Below are 18,790 nucleotides of genomic sequence, written 5' to 3' on the forward strand. Positions count from 1 at the left end.
TGCAAACAACACCAGCGCCACACGCGCCTAGGCCACCCCAACAAATCGGCACTGGCAGAACACTGCTCAGAAACTGGGCACAATGTGAAATACGAAGAGATCAAGATTCTGGCTCCTACCAGCTTCTACTGGAACAGCATCTTCAAGGAGGCCATGTAACGGACAATCTCATAAACTGAGAGACAGGTTTTCAGCTGAGCAAGGCCTGGAAACTCTTACTTAGCTCCATCAAGGAGTCACGCCTCAAGTGAACACAAGATCTTTCCACGACGGCTGCGGGAGACACTCCACAGGATTTTGCATCTTCCACCACTCGACGTGACGCCAGGGACAGTAAGGACCTGGGTTGGCACCCGCAAATAGATTGTTGGTGATTGGAATTGGACCATTGGTGCTCACAATCGGAATGTCGGCAGCCGCAATTGGACTGTCGGTGCAGGGAATCGAAGCCCAACTGACGGACATAAATAACACTGACAATGAGCAGACAGACCATTCCATCAGAACCAGCTGATGATGGCGGAAAGGTTGTTTGCCAAAATATCATGGAACTTGAACTATCGCATCCGGCTGGACACCTGAGAGCCCTGCTGGAAACAACACATATGTCGGGAGAGCGTCCGATCACATATCAACATATTTATAGATTCTGGGAGTGAAGTGTCACTTATTTCTCTTTACATACTAAACATCACTTACCATCACTATTACCAGTAACGGGAGTGTACATAGTCAGTATTACTGGAATGAAGAGCAAAGCTGTAAAACATGACACCGAGGTGAACTGCAATATTGGGAATATCCCATTTTGACAGACACTGTTAGTAGTAGAAAATATCAATAGGGGTGTGTTGTTTGGCCTTGATTGGCTGTCAGGATTTAACATCATATTAAATTTTATGGAGAATTTTGGTAAAGGTGACTACAAATATTGTGTACCGTTTGCATTTGAGAATCAATGTTAATGATTAACAGTGACAGCACAGTTGTCACCAGAGATTGAAAAGGTAAGTTATGTGTCACATCGTGTTGACATACAGGGCAAAGTAAATGAATCGCCAATATTAATCAATGATCAAAAATTGGATTTATCTAAAATTCTATTGGAACATGAAATGGTATTTTCTGATCACCCAGCTAGTATTAGTGACTATGTATGTAAATTTAGAATCAAAGATAGAACTCCATTTTTCTGTAAGCCTTATCCAATACCAGTAAGTTTAAAAGAAGCAGTTAAGGAAGAAATTGACAAAATGATTGACATTATCCTAATAAAACGTAGCTCTAGCATAATGAATAACGCCTTGGTAGTAGTAAGAAAGGCTGCAGGAGCTGTGCGATCAGTACTAGAAACACACACTTTGAATAAGCATATAGAAATGGAATGAGACAGATCCATTAAAATTGATGAATTATTGTCCAAATTTGAGAAAAGAAAGTATTTTAGCACGATGGTCCTGACTGCTAGATATTGACAAATTCGATTATGTCCTGAATCAAAGAAATATACAGCATTTCTATTTGATGGGAAATCATATCATTTTAATGCGTTACCATTCAGGCTAAATATCTCAGTATCCGTGTTTATACGTGCACTAGATGAGGCGTTAGGAAGGGAATTGTTAAAGGAATTAATAATATATGTAGACGATATACTAGTAATCTCATCTACCTGGGAAGAACATTGCCTGACCTTGAGTAAAACTCTGAAAAGGTTTAAAGAAAAAGTTATTACAGTAATATTGTCTAAATAGCACATAAGAAAGGACGCGTCCGATTGTCAGCAAGTTTTTAGGGCATATCATGGGAGTGCAAGGAATTAGACCAGATCCAGAACATATAAAGGCCATCAAGGAGTGTCCACCACCTAAAAACATAAGACAATTGAAGGGATTTATTGGAATGGCTGGGTCCTATAGATGATATATACGAAGTCAAGAGTTGAACCACCCAAGACTTTTACGTTTATTAAGGAAGGGAGTACCGTGGGTTTCGGACCATGAAGCCAATGATGTGTTTGAAAATGTGAAAAGAGCACTGGTCGAGTCACCCACATTACACCATCCAGTTATGGGTGAGCCATTTAAAATATTAACAGATGCATCTGACTATGGTGTAGCAGCAGAACTTTCCCAAGGAGAGTGGGGTCTGGAAAGTACAAATCACTGATCTATACCTTTTGCTAGCTGAAGTCTTAACAAACATGAATTAAACTACACAGCCACAGAAAAGGAACTATTGGCAGTAGTATGGAGTATCCAGAAATTCCAGACACTAGTATGGAGGTCAGAAATCCATGTATATACGGACCATCAAGCAATAGTCGATTGTTACATAGTAGATTAATGCGATAGATGTTATTCCTACAGGAGTATGACATTAGGATACAGTAGGTACAATGAGCTGAGAATATTGTGCCTGACACCTGGTCTAGATTACCTGTAGGCATGGATGAATTGAAACGTACTGAAGGACCTGGCATAATTTTTGCAATTAATTTTATGACAGTAGAATATCCACACACCAGGGTATGAGAGATGGGTAAAAGAATAACGGAATACATACGTCTTGATCCCTACTTTACAGAAACATTTGCTGTGTGTATTAGAAAGTCTTTACCTCCCAATCAAGCAGGGAAATGGAAGGTTATAGAGCATAATTTATTTTGGAGAGACAATATAACGTCGCAACGTTGGCGTTTGTGCATGTCGAAGTTAATGGAGGACAAGATTCTGTGATATGTTCATATGGGATGTGGGCATTCAGAATAAAGAAATGTATAGCTCATATGAATAAGTTCTGTTATTTTAAGAAGCTAGGACATAAGGTAGCATCTTTAATTAGGACTTGTGAGACCTGTCAAAAGGTGAAAGAGAGTAACACTCATGTTAAATACAAAATGTATCTGATCATTCTGAAGGCATTACACAATCTTACAGCAGCGGATTTCTTTGGACCAATTCCAAAAGGAAAGGGAGGAGTGTCATACATTTTTGTCCTCATAGGTTGTCGGTCAAAGTATGTTAAGTTGTATCCTATTAAGAAAGCAAATACACCTACTGTGATCACTGTCTGCAACAATACTTTCTCGAGGTAGGCAAACCAAAATGATTTGTTTCCGATAATGGACCACAGTTTGTTAGTACCAATTTTAAAGAATTTTTAGCATGGAAAGATATTTGTCAAGTATTAATATCCAACTATAACTTATCTTTGAATCCGTGTGAAAGGGTTATGAAAGAAATCGGGAAATTATGCCGCATCTACTGCCATGAAAAACATATGCTATGGGCAACGAAGATCAAAGACTTTGAACTTATTTTACATGAATTACCACATTTAGCAACAGGATTAACACATTAGAATTAATAGGCAAACCCTTTGTAAGAGAACCTCATATTAAATGTTTAATTTGGCCTGAACAACCTACTGATGATTGCCAACTTGAACAAGAAATAGTTTCTAAAAATCTAGTTGACAAAGCACAACAATGAGTGAGTACACAGAATGAGAAGGCTATCGAACCTATGTACAAGGTCGATGACCTAGTTCTCGTAAAACAGCATCTCCAGAGTTCTGTCCTGAAGAAGGGGACACACAAATTTTTCCAGGAGTATGAAAGACCTTACCAAGCCTTACCTTTAATAGATCCTATAACAGGATCAGAAAATGGAAAATACGACGTATGAGTCATAAAGTTGTATATTCCCCAGGGACGTTAACAATCTGTGTTAACGGGCGGAGTGACAACCGTCGGATCCTGAGTTGTTTTCACTGAGTCTTTTGTAGTATTTTTCCTGCACTGAATTCCCTTCAAATCTTAAACTATTCTGTTATCTATTGATGAATTCTTAAACTATCTTATAATTTTAGCGTATAGAAAACCAGATATGACTGAAAATTGATAGACTTAAGGGAATCACAGATAAACAGTGATCCCTAGACATGAAATGGTATGAATAGAATATAGTATTAATGGAAAAATAATATCATGGTACTATTCAAACAGAGTGATATTGAGACAAGATAAACTGAACAGTCTGTCGGGTTCAGCTAAACTGGTGGCTGTCCGACCTTTGCTTAACGTGATTCAGAAGAATGAAGACCTTCAGTTGAGCAACAATATCTTTATTGCGGGCGCGTACCTGACGACGCCCGGCATGCATGGACAGATCGGAGCTATAAAATTTGCTTCCGGCCTATACAGAGAATCCTTAATCCTCGGAAACTTCCATAGTTAGGAGAGGAAACGGTACTCGTCAACACAAGCCAGGAGGCACGGAACTACTCTGACGTCGTGTACAGTAATTATGACTGCACAGCACTGCACTGACACACGCGCACAGCACACAAACACACACACACCGGCGAGCTTGAATTAGCGTGCGGGAGCGTCACTACATCAGCCCCCCGGGCGGAAGCGGAGCGTCGGCGTCGAGATACCGCGCCGGAAAGTGCACCCGACGTCCAGAACGGGTCATCCTCGGAGGAGGAGGAGGAACAACGTCAGGAGGCGGATGTTGTGCTGCGTTGGGTGGCGGATGTTGAAGAGCCGGCGCCGGAGATGTGGCGTCAGTGTCTGGAACAGCGGTAGATGGATGCCTACGACGAGGTGCCGCTAGTGGGGTGTCAGGAAAAACATACGCAGGTTTAACCCGATTCAACGCAACAGTCATGGTTTTGCCGTTCACTAGGATATCCATGGTGTGGGCACTGCGCCGTAGCACTTCATTTGGACCTGAATAAGGAGCTTGTAGAGGCGGTTTAACGCCCTCAGTGCGGAGCATGACGTGACGACATTGTTCCAGGTCTTGGTGCACGAAAGTGAGCGGCTTGCCATGCCGTGTGGCTTTCGGAGGGCGAATCTTTGATACATGGTCCCTCAATCGTCGCAAGAAATCCGGCTGGCCAGTAGCAACTGTCTCTGTGGCATCAGCGTCTACAAAGTCACCAGGAAGACGCAGTGTTTCTCCATAAACCAGTTCTGCCGCTGACGACCCCAGGTCTGGTTTGAAAGTTGTCCGTAAGCCTAACAAGACCACTGGTAGTGCGGTTGTCCAGGTTTCTTCGTGGCACATCAGCGTGGCCTTCAAACAACGGTGCCAGTGTTCGATCATTCCGTTGCTTGCTGGGTGATATCTTGTGGTCTTATGGTGGGTGTAACCACAAAACTTGGCCAGCTGTGAGAACAGGTCTGATTCAAATTGCCGTCCGCGGTCAGTGGTAATATGTAGTGGGCATCCAAATCTTGCCAACCAAGTCATTGCAAAAGCGGAAGCTAATGTGTCTGCTGTGATATTTTCCACCGGCACTGCCTCCGGCCGATGTGTAAAACTGTCGATCATTGTAAACAGATATCTTTGCCTGTTCGAAGGTGGAAGTGGTCCGACTACATCTAAATGAACGTGGGCAAATCGGGCGGTGGTATCCGGAAAATCGCCGGTCGGTGCGTGTACATGGCGGTTAATCTTGCAGCGTTGGCACTGAAGGCAAGATTGGACCCACTCGCGGCAGTCTTTTTGCATGCCTGGCCACACGAAACATTGCGATACTAGGTGGAATGTCAGTCATACCCCGGGATGGCACAATCCATATACTATATCAAAGGCTTGTCTTCTAAAAGCCGGCATCAGAAAGGGACGGGGTCGGCCATGAGAAACGTCGCAGTATAGCTGTGTATCTTCCCCCGGAACATCAACGAGTTTCAGTTGCAATGCGGAAGCCATGTCTTTAACATAGGCAAGGAGTTCTTCGTCGTCTCTCTGTGCCTGTGCCAGTGCAGGAAAGTCTATGGTACTGGAAACACTGCTGATCCGCGAAAGGCAATCCGCAACAATGTTGTCGATCCCAGAAATATGTCTAATGTCGGTAGTAAACAGGGCCATGAACTCAAGGTGATGAAATTGACGGGGAGAGCAGTTGACACTATTCCGACGGAAGGCGAACGTGAGTGGCTTGTGGTCTGTATATATCGTGAAAGTTCGCACTTCCACTTGGGGGCGAAAATATTTCACTGCCTGGTATACTGCCAGGAGCTCACGGTCATATGTGCTCCATTTTCTCTGTGCAGGCGAAAGCTTGTGGGAATAATACGCCAGTGGCTGCCATGCGTTGTCCGACCATTGCTGTAACGTGGCACCGATCGCCGTCTGGCTCGCATCTACGACAATTGCTAATGACGCGTCAAGCCGTGGGTGTGCGAGAACTGCCGCGTCGGCCATGCTCCTCTTTATTGCCTCGAACGCAGACTACATGTCCTCTGTCCACTGTATCAGAGACTTGCTATTTACTTTAGGGCCTGATAATGCCGCCGTCAAAGGTTCCTGCAGCTCCGCAGCGTGAGGAAGGTGTCGTCGATAAAAATTGAGCATCCCCAAAAAACCACGTAATTCTTTGATCGTAGTTGGTTGGGGTAGCTGCAAGATAGCGTCCACCTTCTCGGACAGAGGAAGAGAGCCTTCAGCAGAAATCTTATGGCCAAGAAATGTCACCTCTGACTGCCCAAAAACACACTTGTCCACGTTCAAGACAACACCGTAACGCTCCAATCGCTCGAAAATCTCTCGCAGATGTTGTCGGTGTTGATCGCGGTCAGCAGAGAACACTAACACATCGTCCAGGTAGGCGAAACAGAACAGCAGCCCCTGGAGAACCGAGTCTATAAACCTTTGCCAGGTCTGAGCGGCATTGCGTAAACCGAAAGTCATAAATTTGCTTTCAAATAAACCGAAAGGCATTATTATTGCAGTCTTTGAAATGTCGTCATTGGCCACCAGAATCTGTGTATACGCTTTAGCACAGTCCAGAACTGTGAACACCGTGGCACCATGTAAAGCGTGTTTATAATCCCTCAGTAACAGAACGGGATATCTGTCCGGCACTGGTCGCGCGTTAAGCGCACGGTAGTCACCGCATGGGCGCCAAGCTCCACCCTTCTTCAGAACAAGATGTAATGCGGAGGACCACGGGCTCTTAGATGGCTGCATTATGCCCTCGCGAATTATGGCGTCAAATTCTGCCTTCGCTATCTTCAATCGGTCCGGAGCGAGACGCCTAGGTCGGCATGCTACTGGGGGACCATCAGTCGTTTGAATGTGATGCACCGTGTCATGTGGTATGAACCTGGGAGCGCCGGGCGGCCTGGTCAAGTTCAGATAGTTAAGCAGTAATTCAGTGTACTCACCCTCCGTAGCATGGACCAACTTGGCACTGTGCGTTGCGGTGTTGCGACGGAAACCCGTGACTGCTAAGCCAGTGACGCTGTCTACCAAGCGTGCGTTCGCGACGTCTGGCAGCAGGTGGTAGTGCGCGAGGAGATCAGCCCCGACGATTGCCTCCGTGACGTCAGCCACTGTAAAATTCCACTCGTACGCGCGACGTAGGCCGAGATTAAGCTCCATCCTCTGTGTGCCATATGTTGCGATGGAAGAATTGTTGGCAGCCGTCAGACAGAAGGCAGTTGGCGGCCGGCAACGATGTATGGCTGTTCATGGTATGATACTCAGGTCCGACCCAGTGTCTATTAAAAACTTAACGCCGGAACTCCTATCGGTAAGGAACAGGCACTTGGAGGATAACCGGCAGTCGGTTGCGCCTATTGTCGACCGGTGGTGGCGTTTGGGTGCGAGCATGGCGATGTGCACTTCCTTGCCTGATCGCCGAATTGTCGGTGGTACCAGCACAACAGTACCTCGCCTTGCGCAGTGGTAGTACCGCCGGGAGATCTGCTTCTCGAACGCTGCCGTCTGTATCGGCTTCTTCTATTATTGTCGTCGTCACGTGCCAGCAGCGCACTGACCTGGGCGCACAAAAGCTCAACCTTGGCAGCGAGAGAATCCTGGTCGGCTCGTGCTACAGACGCGGTACTGTTTGCACTGTTATCCAACGCCGCGACTGCGCTGACCGGAGCCGGTGTGATCGCGTCCTGAATCCGGTCTGCTAGCTGCGCCATGTCATCCAGCGGCATGTCCGTTTGTGAGGCCATTATGGCTTTTATTTGCAGCGGCAACTTACTGCTCCACAGCGTTCTGAGCAGACTGTCTGGCACAGTAACGGTGTCAACTTTGCTGCGTAGATGTCGCAGGTATTGAGAAGGCTTCCTGTCGCCAATTTCTTCCTGTGTCAGAACCTGATGTATGCGGTCCTCTTGCGACGCGGCCACCCGTCGAATCAACTCTGATTTTAGCCTGGCATAAGCTCCAGCCTCGGGCGGTGCTGTGATTATGTCCTGCACCTCGGCTGCATAACGTTGGTCGAGTTGGCTCACAATCAGCGCAAATTTAGTTGCTTCGACCGTTATTCCAGCGCAGCTAAAACTTGCCTCTGCCTGCACGAACCAGAGTACCAGGTTGTCGGGCCAGAACGGCGGCAAATGGACTGCAATCCTGGAGACGGCCTGCTGTTCGGTCATTATGTGCTCGTTACTTACGTAGCTCACGGCTGCTTCTTCTTAATCATGTCGGTCTCTGCTTGAATCACGTCGGGGTCACCACTTGTTGGGTTCAGCTAAACTGGTGGCTGTCCGACCTTTGCTTAACGTGATTCAGAAGAATGAAGACCTTCAGTTGAGCAACAATATCTTTATTGTGGGCGCGTATCTGACGACGCCCGGCATGCATGGACAGATCAGAGCTATAAAATTTGCTTCCGGCCTATACAGAGGATCCTTAATCCTCGGAAACTTCGGTAGTTAGGAGAGGAAACAGTACTCGTCCACACAAGTCAGGAGGCACGGAACTACTCTGACGTCGTGTACAGTAATTACGACCGCACAGCACTGCACTGACACACGCGCACAGCACACAAACACACACACACCGGCGAGCTTGAATAGCGCTCGGGGGTGTCGCTACAAGTCTTTTATGTATGTATAAAATATAGTGTAAAGTGATTAACTAAATAACTATTTAATCGTAGTGTATAATTTTCTATTTTTATAGAATATTTTATGCCTTTTATGAAATGTGATGTAAATGGAAGGGTTTGTATAATTTTTTGAAGGGGTTGGGTATTATAGATTAAAGCATGATTTACACTAACAAATAACACAGAACACACTCCACAGCTTTCAAACGAACCTCACAAACAAGTGTGACTGGTTTGTCATCATTTGCCATTCCATAGGTGTTGCTAAGATATTCTTTGGGGACTTCAAAGGCGAAGGTGAGAATGTTCGTTCTGTAGGAGAAGTTTAACACCATACCTTCTCCTGCTTCTAACTCAAGTACCGATGAAGTAGGGATCCTGCGTAGGGGGGTGGGAAGGGTTTCCTGTCTTTGGGGCTATCTTCTTTCTCTACTTCAATCTTAGCAACCATTTCTAATATTTCCTTTCTTAACTCTCATTTGAGTACCTGTCTATCTTTTCCTCTTTACATACTCAACTACTTCAACCGCAGAAGTCCTTCTCATTTTACACAGTTTCCAATAACCTACAACTTATTTTATATAAGTAGGCCAAAGTATCAGGCTACACAAAGACACTTATGCATACACACAAAAAATACCATTACACAAACAATGATCTTACACATGGGAGAACGGTCAAGCGTTGTAGTGGGAAAGGAATGTGTACATCGGGAAAGGACGCACACATTGTCATTTACGGTGGCAGTTCTACATCGCGCGCACACACACACACACACACACACACACACACACACACACAGGTGTGTGTGTGTGTGTGTGTGTGTGTGTGTGTGTGTGTGTGTGTGTGTGTGTGCTAATTGTTAAGGAAGGTCAGTGATGACTGGTAGGATAGTGGGACTTCTATAAGTAAACACATTTTGTATGAATAGTGTATAGAGGTAGAGTATATACCAACAGTATAAAAGTTGAAAAGTAGAGGAGGACTCTAGGGCACTAAATGAAATATTAAGAAGCAAGTGTAAAGTGTGAAGTAGATTTTTAATTTTACCAGAGAATATTTAATTATAGTGTGCATAAAGATGTATACTAGGGCAAGGAACCATGAGGCCTACTCGTAAACGATAAGGAGGTTGCACCCAGCATTTCTTGTATATGAAGGCCAGATAGGCAGACCTAAGAAAGGCTCCAAGAAGAGGATTGATCTGTACCATAGGAGATCTGGAATTTAAAGAGGTGTACCTACCAAAATGGAAGGAGGAAGGGCACTCATAGGGTCAACCCACATGTAAGGTATAGATGCTGATCCAAGGGGAAAAGGACAGTATCGTGACAGAAGTCACACGTTTTGTAGGAATTATTCTGGTAAGTTTGAATTTTATATTTCACTTGCATTATTATATTATCTGAGTGTCAATCGGAACACTTTTATTTTGCCCAAAGTTCCTCCAGACTACTATAAGTAAAGAGGCAATTACGTACTAAAGAGGTAGTACAGAGAATTAGAATAAAGGATGAAATATTCAAGGGTCCATGACATCTGAAATTTTTGATTGGAAAAAGGGCAGAAAACAAAAATTTTGATCCTTCGATTTTTAGATATTGAAAGAGCTAACGCCAACGTATTTAAAGGTTCACATTTTATAATTGTAGTAGAATGGAAAAAAGGAATGACCAAGCAATAATAACAAGAGTCTTTATGATTAGTAACAGAAAAACATGTATTGTGAAAAATGAAGTTTTATCCTATGTGATATTAATGTACATGGTAATTATATATAAAATATCGCATGTTTGATCTAAGGAGGGGGATATGTAGTGATTCAAGAATTTCCACATAATAATTGTAATTGTTATAGACAATCAAAATATGATGTGTCTAGAGACTCTTACTTAATCGTGGTGTTAGACTTGCTAGAAGCAAGACCTGTTTTTTGAATTTCTGGTGATTATTAAACCCATCACAATGTAATTTTATTTATTTGTATCTATTGGGTATCAGCGTAGTTGACTTGCAAGAGTTTGTATGCTTATATGTGAGACTTGTGGAGATGAAAATTTACCTGAACAGAACTGAAAGTATGAGGGTACCGAGTTATTTCTATTGAGAGACAGAGCATTTTTGTTTCCCCTAACCAGCATTAATTCTTTGGAGAAGAAGTTGTAGAGATTGATGCAGCCGCATATCCAGAGTAGAGGATCTACTAAACATTTCCAGTAAGTGAACTGTAGTAAGAGAAGTTTGAAGTTCCCAATCAAGTTTTGCACTCATTCTCTTGTCATCAAAAGCATTAGAATTGCTTGTCCCATCAAGCACAGCTGCTTGCAGTCCGGCCTTGGCAACCAGAAAGAGTGGTCATGAGTATGTGAGCTGTGTTTATGTAAATGTGTGTGTGAATTTTGTCTATTTCAGATGAAGGCCTTCTGTCCAAAAGCTTACATGTTTAGTAGTCTTCTGTTGTGCCTGTCTGCGATTCAACATCCCTGCTATATGGTGAGAAGCAATCTATCCTTTTCATAATATTATTTTAGAGATTACTGTATGATTACCATGTGTATTTGTGCACACTCCATACAATCAAAAATGGAGAAGAATCTGTAGCGATATGAAGCTCATGAAATTGACTTATTGAAAGCTAAGAGACCAAGGGCTTGAAGAAGATTATGAAAAAGGAAAGGACATTAAATTGAACACATAATTTACATAAAAAACATCAAGAGAATTAAAATATAATAATTTAAGTAACTGACAAGTGATAACATAAATGAATACAATGTTATATCTAAAAACAAAGATGATGTAACTTACCAAACAAAAGCGTTGGTATGTTGATAGAGACACTAACAAACACAAACACACACACAAAATTCAATCTTTCACAACCCACGGTTGCTTCATCAGGAAAGAGGGAAGGAGAGGGAAAGACGAAAGGATGTGAGTTTTAAGGGAGAGGGTAAGGAGTCATTCCAATCCCGGGAGCGGAAAGACTTACCTTAGGGGGAAAAAGGGAAAGGTATACACTCGCACACACACACACATATCCATCCATACATATACAGACACAAGCAGACACATGTAAAGGCAAAGAGTTTGGGCAGAGATGTCAGTCGAGGCGGAAGTACAGAGGCAAAGATGTTGTTGAATGACAGGTGAGGTACAAGCGGCGGCAACTTGAAATTAGCGGAGGTTGAGGGCTGGTGGGTAACGGGAAGAGAGGATATATTGAAGGGCATCCTCTCTTCCCAGCATAGTACACTAAAAAAAATGTACACAGGTGTAGATAAAAAGAAAAAGTAAAATGTGTTAACTTCTTAACAGTATTGTTTTGTCTAAAGATTTTATTTTTCTACAGTATTATTGCTGTTAATTTTTTTTTATAAATGTAAACAAAACGGGATCTAGAAAATGTATGTGCTATGTGATTGAATTATACCATATATATAAAATGATGGACCCATAGCATAGAATTCTCTTCTTCTTCTTCTTCTTTATTTGCTCTACAGCTCATGATGAGCCTTGGCCTCTTCTACAATTTCCTTCCATTTCTCTCGGTCCTTTGCCATAGAATTATTGTAATTAAATGTTCTGTAATTTTGGTACATAAATTATGTATGCCTCATAAAATCTGTTCAGTTTTCAGTACCTAAAATTTTGTAACTATGATTGATTTTCAGAAATGTTATGGCTAAAATTTATTAGTTATCTTAGCAAAACTATAATTAGAATCAGTAAAAGTAATACGGAAAACTGACAAAGCAAATATGTACTTGGACTTACTCCATAGATGTACATCATAAGCTGCTAAATAAATAAATTAATTAAAAGCCTCAGTGTTCAATAATGCATTCAGAGGACTGTTCTGCTGGTGCTGGCTCATAGCCTCTTTGCAGAATATTTTGTTTTCCTGTAGTTGTACTTGTGGGAGTGGGCCCACTTTTCATGCCACTGGTGGCCAGTGTACGTGGCCCCACGCCGAGCTGCTGCTGCCTGCAGTGCTGTTCGCATTACTAAGTTCCTGAATACATTGAAAAAGGCATTCAAGGTTCTCGTACACTCTCTCTGTTCATCAAGCAATAACTCTGATTGCCATTTTCTGTGTATGTAGATCTTCATTTCTTCGAACAGGTTCAATAACTGTCCTTTCGGTTCCTTATGCAATACTTCCAAATTATCATGTGTATTTCCTGCCTGAAATTTTTCCTTATTCAAATGTCAGCCTAAAAAATTAGTAGGCTTATTTTACAGCCATGAATAACAGCATATTAAAACTGCCATTCAGCTGTAACAGTGAAGGGGAAGGACTGAATATCATTTAACAATTAGCCAGGGCAAATGTAGGGTATGGACTGTCTTGTAACAAACTTATGTAACAAACTAAAGTAAAAACACATGACAAGAAGGGAAGACAGTAGGTCAGAAGGTCAAGAGGTTTGTTACCATGAAACAGGGGTCTACAAGATCATTCACCATAGTTGTAAATTGTTTTATTTTGGTCAGACAGGAAGTAATTTGAAGACTCACTTGAGGCAGCACACATACAAGAGCTATTCAAAAAGTAAGATGACTTTTCAAATTGTGCTGGTAACATTCATTCAGTTATTGATCTATTTCTTTTTTTGCTATGTTGGTACATATGTGCTGAACATATGCTTATAGTTTAGGTGTACAGCATACTTAAGTTGACAAATATAAAGTTTAGATGTGTTTTAGTGTGCTCAGCAATTTTCCATTATTATAAAAATTGTAGCAAAGACCTTGTGTCAAAATTTGTGTGAAAAATGTTATCAGATGCTCTAAAACATGTCAAATGCTGCCAGCAGCATACGGCAAGTCTGCTATAAGTAAAAAAAAAAAAAAGTTTACAAGTGGCACAAGCTCTTCCAAGATGGCCTAGAAGATGCTAGTGACAAACCTTGCCCTGGACACCCCAGCACATCAACAACAGATCATAATGTTGAAGCTGTGAAGTAAATTGTTTTGGAAGATCATCAAATCACGATAAGAGAAATTGCTCTGGGTGTTGGCGTATTGGTCAGCTTGTGTATGCAATTGTTTTGGATGTTTTGGGCATAAGACAAGTGACAGCGAAGTTTGTTCCAAAACTTATCAATTTTGATCAGAAAAACCGTCGCATGAGCATTGCTCAGGAACTCTTGAATGATGTTAGTGATGATACTGATTTGTTGAAAGGGGTCATAACTGGTGACGAAACATGGGTTTATGGTTATGATGTCAAAACCACAGCCCAATCATCCCAGTGGATGCATCCTGGAAAGCAAGACTGGAAAAAGCATTCCAGGTCCGAACAAATGTCAAAGTTTTGCTCACTGTCTTTTTAATTACTGTGGCATAGTGCATCATGAATTTTCACCTCAAGGTCGTACAGTCAATAAGGACTGTTACCTTGACGTTATGTACCATTTGCAAGAAGCAATACACAAAAAACATCCAGAATTGTGGAAAAACAATTCATGGCTTTTGCATCACAACAGTGGACCTGCTCATTCATCGTTGCGTGTGAGAGATGTTTTGGTGAAAAATAACATGACATTCATGCCTCAGCCACCATATTCACCTGGTTGGTCCCCTGTGCCATTTTCCTGTTCCCAAAACTGGAGAAACCTATGAAAGGACGAAGATTTTCAATGATTGAGGAAATAAAAAATACACTGCTGGACGTATTTATAATTATTTTTATCATCATCATCTATGTACATTATAAAGTGTATTATTTTATTATACAATGTTTGTTTCTTCATAAACACATTCATGTCTGAAAGAACAGCCACTGCTGATGAACCACAGTTGCTCTTTAAACATTATGAAATTTTACTCAAAAATAATAAGTATTACATGCTTCAACAGATTAAAATCATGATCACAGCGAATGTCACTCCCTATTGTGGGTATTGCAGAATGGGTGTGTGAGAATTAGGAAATGTTAACTGTGGAGGTTTGGGTCAATCCAGGAAGTGTGCATGGATAGCCGAGTGGTCAAGATGACTACTTGTGATAAGCGTGAAATCCGGGTATGATTCCCAGGCCAGCACAAATTTTCATTTGTCATTAACAAACAGTACAGCTGAAGTCAACTTAGATTCACTGTTTGTGAGTAAAATTTCATAATTAAATTTGTATGGATTCGTCAGAACATGAATCCTGCTCGTCCATGTCCAATCTTTATTCAATATTTTTTAAATAAGCATTTCTACATGAACTCTTAACAATACCATAACACCAATGGTGGCCATTATGTATATTCCTTCTACCTTTCAGCCTTTTTTAGTTAGTACTGGTTTCCCATCTGACCTCGTGATGTTTATGCAAGTGCTTTTTTATTCTCAAAAATTTGCTTTATTTTTTCCTTATGCAGCATCTATCTTCTGTCTGTCTTCTAGTCATTCCTGCTTCGCCACTTGCACCTTCTGTCAGTCTAATTATTTAGACATATGTATTTCTTTCAGAACTACCCAGTCATCTTCTAATATATTCCATTTGCCTTTTTCTACCAGTAGTTTCCTAATCCTCAATTTGAAATTCTCAGCAACTTCTGATTGTTTCCGTTCATTCTGGTTCCACACTATAACTTCATGTTGTTGTTGTGATCTGCAGATCAGAGACTGGTTTGATGCAGCTCACCTTGCTGCTCTGTCCTCTGCAAGCTTTTTTATTTCTGAATAACTACCGCAACCTACATATCACTGTATTCATCTCTTCGTCTCCCTCTATAATTCTTAATCACCCCCCACCCCCTCCCTCCTGCACCCACACTTCCCTCCCATACCAAATTGGTGATTCCTTGTTGTCTCAGAATGTGTCCTATCAACTGATCCCTCTTTTATTTGAGCTGTGCCACAAATTTCTGTCCCTCCCAATTTCACTGAGGATAGGCTACAACCATTTCTCATCCCTCACTCAACCACTGCTTCCCTTTCATGCCCATCAGTCCTTACAAAGAAATGTTTGGATTCTCTACAAGTTGTAAATAGCCTTTTGCTCCCTGTGTTTTACCCCTGCTACCTTCAGAATTTCAAAGAGTGTATTCCAGTCAACATTGTTAAAATATTTCTCTAAGTCTACAAATCCTATAAACATAGGTTTGCCTTTCCTTTAAGAGAAGTGATACAGTCAGTATTGCCTTGCATGTTCCTACATTTGCTCATGACTGTTACAGCATCTGTTTAAAGCAAACTTGATTTCCATCCTCACGATCATGCTAGTAGTACCGCTCTTATGTGACTGGCATAAAATTTGAATCGAAACCATATTTCAGATTTTAAAGACCTCCTTTGTTATGCACAATTGGATGACCGTTAATTGTAATAAATTTTCATGGAGTAGTTTTAAAGAAAAAATACCTTGTTTTTTAAGGATCTCCTTCAATCTGTTGCCTAAATTTCTTCTGTCTAGAACCCAGATTCTCTTGTAGATCTGTAAACCTTGTAGGTTGACGTGTCTCTTGAAATAACCTAGACGACAAACTGATTTGTATGTAATTTTCATTTTTAATAGTCCTAGATGCCTTGCTGCAATCAATTACGATGTTAACGCAGTGAAATACATTCCATTTGTACACAACTCCAGAAAAACTTTACATCTCTCCTTCTTTCCTTCTTGCCAGACAACATACAACCAATTTGCACCCAGTTAACATGTTTCCAAAGTATATCAGTAAAGATACAGTCATACTAAGATTGAAACATAGAACATTAAATCGAAAATAATTTACAGAAAATGGAATTCACTCAACAGCATAATAGAACAATTATGATAATATATACATTCACATAAACAAAAATTTATCTTTTTGTAGTATAGTAATTTTATGAAATTTGTTTTTTATTCGCAGGGGTTAATTGTGTTAGCATGGCATATACTACTATACAGTCAGAGTTTAAAACATTTCAAATAAGATAAAAAAAAGGATAAAATCATAAATTTGAGAATATACATGGTTGAGATGGCTTATTGCATGTTACAACTCCCCGCCCCCTCCCCTCCCCCAAGAGTTTTGCTCACATTCCACTGTGAGAGAAAGTCTTGCAGGCGTGCATGATGTTTACAGATTTGAAAAGTAGAACATGCAGTAAAATAAGTGTTTTCGAAATATCATTGCTGGTAAAAGGAGGTGGCTGGTGTGTACTGAATTGGAGGGTGGTGTCCGATAGTTCTTCATACTGCTGATGGTCTTGATGACTTTTTAGGAGTGGACACAGCTCCCCGGGTATTCCCTACAACATTCCACAGTGTATCAGCTTCAGAAACCAAAGTTCCCTAAACACATATATGAAATATTTCATGAGAAAATTGCAAGATAAACAACACTCTCAGAATCTGAATTTAAAAAAATGATAATAAAAAAAATTAAATAAAAACAGAGAAATGTCAAAATAGCTTCTTAACTGATTTGAAGATAAATGAAATGAATAATTGGCAAACCTTTAGACAAAAGCAAATACTAACTCATTTCGGGGGAAAAAAAAGAAAAAAGAAAAAAAAAAACATTGTAAAAGGTTACTTCTCGTGGAAAAAAAAGAAGAAGAAGAAAAAAAAGGATTTTAGATTTTGTCAGATGTAATTATGCTGTTGATTTTTGTTCAAATAGTAATTAGCAATATTTAAAAAAATACTTATACTAAGACAGAAACTGTTAAGCAGATACTAATGCATTAGGGGAAACAAGACTAAAGCTAACACTCAGCAGTCAGTCAGCAGGAAAAAATAAGATAAATGATTTGTTCTCTTATACACTTGACTTCCTAAAACTACACAATTTTTTAAAAGCTAATACTATTTTGAAAACAGTCTTTTTTTGTTACTTTCATCGTAACTGTAAAATACAATACCACTTGCAATATTGTAGATTACAATACCAAATTCACAACCAAAAAATGTGATACCATATCTCTGTGCCTTTTTGGCACTACCACGGCTTACTATACTATTTTACATTGTCAATAGTTCATGAAATACTGTGTGCAGCATAGACACTACTAAAACGTCACAGTATCTGATAAATTCTGTGTGCTATTTATTTATTTATTTATTCCATGTGATCTGATGGTACACAGTGTGTTGCAGATGTTGGAAAATATCAGTTAATGTTGTTAACATATATTAACATATAGTATCCTAATGTATAATATTGCTCAATGTTTTCAATTCAACACAAATAGCAAGATTACTGTTCTAAGTATTCATTTACAGAATAAAAACAGTGACACAACAAATATGACTTCATGGCTTTTCTAAATTTTATGTTGTCTTCAATGGACTTAATACTAGTGGGAAGACTGTTGAACAGTTGGAGGCCCATGTGGAAAGCTCCATTTTTACACAGTTGAGTGTTAGTACATAAAACATGCAGATTTGAGTTTTTGTTGGTGTTGTGTTTATGTATTTCATTATTTTTTATGACTCTGGAGTCAGTTGGCACTGTGGGTTTCTGAAAAATTTTAGAGTCTTGAGAATGTATAGGCAAGGCAGTGTAAGGATTTCCATCTTTCTGAAGATGGGTTGGCAGGAGTCTCTGGGTTTGCTCCCAGTAATAACCCTTATTGCTCTCTTCGGGATTTTGATTGTGCTCAGGGCAGTTGGATAATTTCCCCAGAATATCACACCATATTTTAGGTGGGCTCGTAAGCATAGTATGCGCTGGTTAATGTTTTCAGGCTAGCACATGATTTCAGTACACTCAGTGCATAACAACCAGTACTAATTCTGGCATTTACCTTTCCTGTAAGTGTATTCCATTTCAGGTTATCTTGAACCCACAGACACACAGGAATTTGAAAACAGTGTCAGTATCTATTGGCTGGTTATTTACAGTGACAAGTGGCTGAGAGGAATTTTCATTTTGTGTTGTGTGAAAGTTCATGGAAGCTGTATTTTTGGTGTTGATAGTTAATCTGTTGATTTTAGCCCA

General features: G+C 40.8%; 1 protein-coding gene across 1 annotated transcript in view; it reads left to right on the plus strand.

Annotated features, from left to right (window-relative positions):
• LOC124802831 (dynein axonemal heavy chain 2) overlaps nt 1-18,790 on the plus strand; it is a 1,031,222-nt gene that overhangs the window by 918,469 nt on the left and 93,963 nt on the right. Inside the window, 1 exon segment of the mRNA XM_047263843.1 lies at nt 12,268-12,276. Within this exon segment, the coding sequence (XP_047119799.1) occupies nt 12,268-12,276 (9 nt within the window).

The sequence above is a fragment of the Schistocerca piceifrons genome, chromosome 6 (assembly GCF_021461385.2).
Source record: "Schistocerca piceifrons isolate TAMUIC-IGC-003096 chromosome 6, iqSchPice1.1, whole genome shotgun sequence".
In the NCBI taxonomy this organism is placed as follows: Eukaryota; Metazoa; Arthropoda; class Insecta; order Orthoptera; family Acrididae; genus Schistocerca; species Schistocerca piceifrons.